The sequence below is a fragment of the Micropterus dolomieu genome, linkage group LG07 (genome assembly GCF_021292245.1).
Source record: "Micropterus dolomieu isolate WLL.071019.BEF.003 ecotype Adirondacks linkage group LG07, ASM2129224v1, whole genome shotgun sequence".
NCBI lineage: Eukaryota > Metazoa > Chordata > Actinopteri > Centrarchiformes > Centrarchidae > Micropterus > Micropterus dolomieu.
This window is the reverse complement of record NC_060156.1, coordinates 10,747,770-10,753,732: the sequence shown is the minus strand read 5'-3', so window position 1 is coordinate 10,753,732 and position 5,963 is coordinate 10,747,770. Positions and strand designations below refer to the sequence as shown.

The 5,963-nt window shown below is 37.6% G+C and overlaps 1 protein-coding gene across 1 annotated transcript in view; it reads left to right on the top strand.

Annotated features, from left to right (window-relative positions):
* The first annotated feature begins 2,686 nt into the window (after nucleotides 1–2,686).
* pofut2 (protein O-fucosyltransferase 2) overlaps nucleotides 2,687–5,963 on the top strand; it is a 26,980-nt gene continuing 23,703 nt past the window's right edge. Inside the window, exons 1-4 of the mRNA XM_046054360.1 lie at nucleotides 2,687–2,881; nucleotides 3,847–4,100; nucleotides 4,358–4,502; nucleotides 4,991–5,101. Coding sequence (XP_045910316.1) covers nucleotides 2,706–2,881; nucleotides 3,847–4,100; nucleotides 4,358–4,502; nucleotides 4,991–5,101 — 686 coding nt within the window. The 5' untranslated portion in view covers nucleotides 2,687–2,705. The remainder of the gene's footprint in view (nucleotides 2,882–3,846; nucleotides 4,101–4,357; nucleotides 4,503–4,990; nucleotides 5,102–5,963) is intronic.

The following is a 5,963-nucleotide window of genomic DNA, read 5'->3' as shown; positions in this document are numbered from 1 at the left end:
TTGTCTGCTTAATTCTTGACTTAAAAAAAGATGCTTTTGTTTTCTATAAATTATGAAATGTGTATAATTTGGCATGATCTTATTTGTATCATATTTTACATCCACTGAAATCAGTTCTAATTTATTTCTACAATATACATATGCCTAATCTTTATATGTAACCTCATTGGGAATGGACCATATACTGTACTGCAAAACTGAGACTAGCAAGAGTTTTCTGTATTATCAATAACAAATATCTATATACAGTTGCATCTCAGAAAATCCAACGAAGGTTAAAATCAAGGGCAACTGGACAACTGGAAGAAGTCCTTTGGATGAGGGACGAAACGTCTTCCAGTATCTTCAACCAAGTCCAGTGTCTTCATAGACATCTCAGAAAATAAGAATATTATTAAAAAGGAAAAGTGTTTTTTTTTCTTAGTTTTTTTTTTTATTTAAGTCAAAAAGTGAAATTTAAATATACTCTTCTAGTTTTAACCCCTTTCTCCTTTTTTGTTTTAATCTTGATTATGGTTTACAGCTAGACACTAAGATTGTGACACTTCCTCAACACATCTGTGCGTGGTGGCTCTTGAAGCACTGACATCAGCCTCTGTCCACTCCTTGTGAAGCTCCCCCAAGTTCGTGAATCAGCTTTGATTGACAATCCTCTTGTGGCTGCGGTCATCCCTCATGCTTGTGCGCCTTTTCGTGTCACACTTGGCTATAACTTTCCAGTCGACTCTCCATGAATATGCTTTGATACATCACTGTGCAAAAAGCTAGCCCTTTCAGCAATGATCTTCTGTGGCTTACCCTCCTTGTGGAGGGTGTCAATGAGTGTCTTCTGGACAACTGTCAAGACAGAAGTCTTCCCCATGATTGTGGTTGTGTGTACTGCATATAGGCTACAAAGTGGCAAACAAGACCACACGATTACAGTTCCCATTAACCTCCGTTTGCCCCTCCCTCATTACCACCACTGAGGTGCTCTTGAGCAAAGCACTTAATCCCAAATATAGATGCCAGATTGGTGCTGTATTTGGAAGCTATCAGGTGTGAATGTGTGTAACTGTGTGCATGTGGGAAGAAGATGACAATGTATTCATTGTTAAGTCCTGGAATAAACTACTGACTGCAGTCTAATTTTAAAATGCTATCCATCATATCTTCCCAAGTAGTAGTTTGTCACAAAACACTGTGCAACTCAAGTACTGTGATGCTAAACCTATGTGTGAGATGATGTTTTCTTGTCTGCAGCTGACAGACAGGTCAGCCCTTAGCTTCAGCACACTTCTCAACAGGTTTCTACATAATAAGTGCCTCCCATACAAGGAAGAGATAATGTGTGGTTGTTGCTACTGATATCCATTTCCCATGGGTGCAATCAAATCTTGTTAGGGTCCAACATCTTAATTGTGTTGGACAACACACCCATTATACCACTATACTTTTATTGGCATCATTAAGCAGGGAGTACAGAAATACGTCAGTAAATCCTGAAATGTATTGGGTAATAAGTTATCTTTCAAGGTTTATTGCTTTACTCATTTGTTAAATTATTTAATTAATTGGTTAATATTCATCATTCAATATAAATCACTGCATATAAATGCTGCATTACCAAAACTGTTTGTCCACACTCAGATAATGGCTGTTGCACAAGGGATCTGCAGCATGCTGAAGAATTTGCCGAGCATCACATCCCTCCAGCATATGGAAGTTTTAATGAGTTGGCAAAAGATCCAGACACTGGTGGATTCTTCTGTCAGCATATGGCAGATCACAACTGGTTCCAAGAATGCTTATCTCTAGTGGATTGCATCTGCAGACTTTGTCTTCTTGGATAAATATTAAATGATATTTCTAAGCACTAGTCTCTCTTTCCCTCTCCACTGGCAAGCTCTTTATGAAGTCCAAAAAGAATGTGCTGATTGAGAAGCCTCTGACCACCTATTAAAGACATGTCGAGGATCCACTGCAGCTGAAGACAATAGTATATTTTTCATGGAGATAACTAAATATAGTAATTTTCTAAACCAAAATCCCTTTACAATTCCAACAATTCTATGTCTCCTTACAGGAATAAAATTTCCCATATCATTTTTTAGTAGTAAGAGGCTTGCCATGCAGAAAGTGGCCAAGCCACAGGGCACTGCATAGATGATGGTGATTGTCTCAAGGAAGTCAATTTACCAAGGAAATATTAGACTACTTTAGATTTCAGGGCTATAAAAGACATTCAGAATGACAGAATCAGAATAAAATCTCCTATTGAGTTCAGGCCACATGGGTTCATTGTAGATGTTTTGATGAAGCTTGGACTGTGTGTGTGTGTGTGTGTGCAGCTAAATGAAATTCAGGCATCATTCCTTTTTGTTATTTATACCTGTGCTTTTCCTGTTGTGATATGTCAACATGTCTCCTGTGGAAAATAAAGCATATTAAGATTGATAACCTATTTCATTTAATGTTTTGATTTTCATTCATTCATTTTCTATTTTGTACAAATTCAATTGAATCTCTTATTTCTTATGCAAATAAACTCAGTTCTTTATACAGGTTCATGTTTTATTGACTCAAATATGGTAATAAGTATAACATTTCTTTAATTAATTTAAGATTTTATATTAATTTAAATTCGCTACTAATGTCATTAATGGTTGCTCGGCAACTGTAGAGACGCTTTTCACCTTTCCGGAAGTGCGTGGCTCTGAGGAAATATGGCGCACAGAGCAGTGCATATACCAGTGGTATTCATTTCTTCAGTCTATTCTTTTACTTCATTCTGTTTGTCAATTGTCGTCGCTTTTGCAGTATTTAAAACAGTGAACACTGACAATGTGTTCAGTGCAAGCCACACGGCTTCTGTACCCATCGCTGCCGCTAGGGATCTACGGTGAGTTTACTGACATGTTAAGTTACTGTTAGCTAGCTACTCTATGCTAACGTATGATTAGTTACAGTTATTTGTTGTTGTTAAACTATAACGGTAATGTTTAGATGTACGGTAACTACAGCTTCAGGTTCCACTTTTAAGGCTGTATTTCTATTCCGTTTTCCAAACTTGACCGCTTGGGTTGATAAGTCTGCAGTCTTGATGAGAGGTACGTTAACGTTAGCTAAAAGTGTACCTGAACCCCATTCGGAAAGTTGTCCGTTTAATGACTTCTTGGGCATTACAACCATAAACTCTTTGTAGACATATCCCCCAATACAATTTGCAAAACATTGTTATGTTGTAGTGATTTTCGGCGTATAAATGATTCATTAAGTAGCACTTGATAGTAACGTTAATCTCTTCCTTGCTTACGTAAAGTTAACTGTAACGTTAAGTTAACTGACTGAAAATCGGGGCTCATTAGGTCAGGACTATGTGACTTAACATTATCTACATTTTTGTAAAGGGGGGTTATTTGATTAAACTGAATATTGTACCTATTTGGAAACAGTGGATAAATTCGTGTTTAAATTTAAGTTAACTTAACGTTGGTTAGAGGATGTGATATAATGTTATGTGTCACATAATTATGACTGATACCACAATGGATGATTTTGAGGTTTGTTGACATAAGGTTGTATGATGCTAGACTACTTAAACTGCCAATATATACTTAAACCATAAGATATTAAGAGAAAATTAATTATGGCTACCTGTCGGTGTAAACATAATTGATAAGGTGTTAGCTGCAGTATGATTAATATAACCCTGCTTTTGTTGTACAGATGATGTTTGACTTTTTAAATAGGATCAAAATTGCTTTATTACTGAATGTGGTAGGTTTGATGTATTGTAAACTGCAGCCTTTTTTAAACAAAGCTTTTTCAAACTCCTAGATCTCATGTCCTCTCTTGTCATCTCAGGTACCTTTTGTATGACGTAAACCCCCCAGAGGGTTTCAATCTGCGGAGAGATGTCTATATCCGCATGGCCTCCTTGGTGAAGACTTTGAGGAAGGAGGGGGATGACTGGGTATTGGTGCTTCCCCCATGGGGTCGCCTCTACCACTGGCAGAGCCCCAACATCCATCAGATCCGCATCCCGTGGGGCGAGTTCTTCAGCCTCACTAGCCTGCAGGCCAATGTGCCTGTCATTGAGTATGAGGAATTTATCGCAGGTGAGTTACATTTTCTGAAATATTTTGATTTTTCTGGTGTGTGAACCTATTGAAAGCACATTATTGATAAATGCTTTATAAATACATTGGCATTGTTAAAGCCTTTTCTGCTCTAATAAGCACTAATGGTTCTTTTTCACAATGCACAGCCACAACTGTTTAATCAGCTGTTTAAACAGGGTGCTGCTTAGCTTTCTTCTAAGTGTGTGTGAAAGGCAAACACCAGCGAGTGTGTTTTGTTCCTCCCTTGGGTCTAGAGAATGGAGGCCCATTCATAGACCAGGTTCTGGTACTGCAAAACTACGCTGAGGGATGGACTGATGGGAAATGGGAGGAAAAAGTTGATATGCGGCCATGCATTGAGAAGCTGATGTTCTCCAAAGATAAACAGGGCTACTACAGGTAAAGGAACACGGTGCACAAAGCCCACAGCAATTTAAAACACAACACCTAAAAAGGTAAACCTTTCAATTTCTACTTGTATACAACTAAGTAGCAATGCTATATAATGTGTAACAATGTTAAATCACATTGAAACGTAAGGGTGTGTGGCGTTTACGTGGTGGTTGCGGTTATAAATAGTTTGACACCAGAGACTGGGTTTTTATCCTGACAGATATATTATTTACCCTTGACTAAAGTTTTTGTCATTGTTGTCATGACACAGATGTTTTCTTAATCCAGGGGTGACCAAACTTGTTCTGTCATGCCCTTTGTTTATTGTTCCTACGTGTGCCAAAGAAAATTAATACTCACTTTAGACAGTGATGGATCACATTAACAGTATTTCTGTATTAATGTTATCCATCTCTGCCTTCCTGCTCACCTATCCCTCTTCTATCCATTCATCACCAACTGAATCATTTATCTTGTTTGTGTGTGTTTCCAAGGGGATGGTTTTGGGGCTACGAGGAGACGAGAGCTCGAAATGTAACATGTATATCAGCCCAAGGCCATGCCTCCATCATGGCCCCAGTTCTACAGAAAAACATCACAGTGACGTGAGTCTACAGAACAACATGATGATATAAAATGCACTCACTACACTTCACTACATACACAGTGTGTGTGTTAGTTAAGCACCAATGTCCAAAAAATGTGTCTCTGGCTGATAAATTAATATTATTATTTTTGAATTTGGGGTTGTATTCAGTTCTATTGAGCTTGATTAATATTATCAAAACATATCCCTTTTGCTAATCATGTTTGATTCAACCTGATAACTAATTCTACTCCTAAAGCAGCACTGAAAATAGTTTGAAAGACATTACAATAAACAATGTACAGCACATTAAGTGTGCTGGTAAAGGCATAAGACGTTATGTGTTGTGAACAATTTACCAGACCATTGCTGATGATGACCCCGAAAATTACATTTATGACACTGTGCATGCACTAACACATAAACTAGAGGATGCTTGAGCTTGTTTTTAATAAATTGCACTGTATGTAGATTGCACATCCTACTTTAAACACTAGAGGCGCTGACATTTTGAACTACTACTACTACTACAATGATGGATTACTAATCAATGAAAACATTTACCTCAGTTGATTAAACATAGCGGAACCAAAAGACAAGCAAGATAGCAAGTGAATGTTGAAAATTTCTGAATCGTGGATGTTTTTCTGTATATGGCCCACAATCAAAGAAGTTTGGCCAGCCCGGGTTATTCGTTGTTTTTAACTACATTACATTTACTCATTTGGCAGGCGCTTTTATCCAAAGCGACTTACATTTGAGGAACAACATACAAGCATCAACAGAGCATCAACTACAGATCTACAACTGACAATACATACTAGTAAGAGCAGCAATAAATACTAGTAAGAGCTCACAGTACATATCACATCAATGGGGTA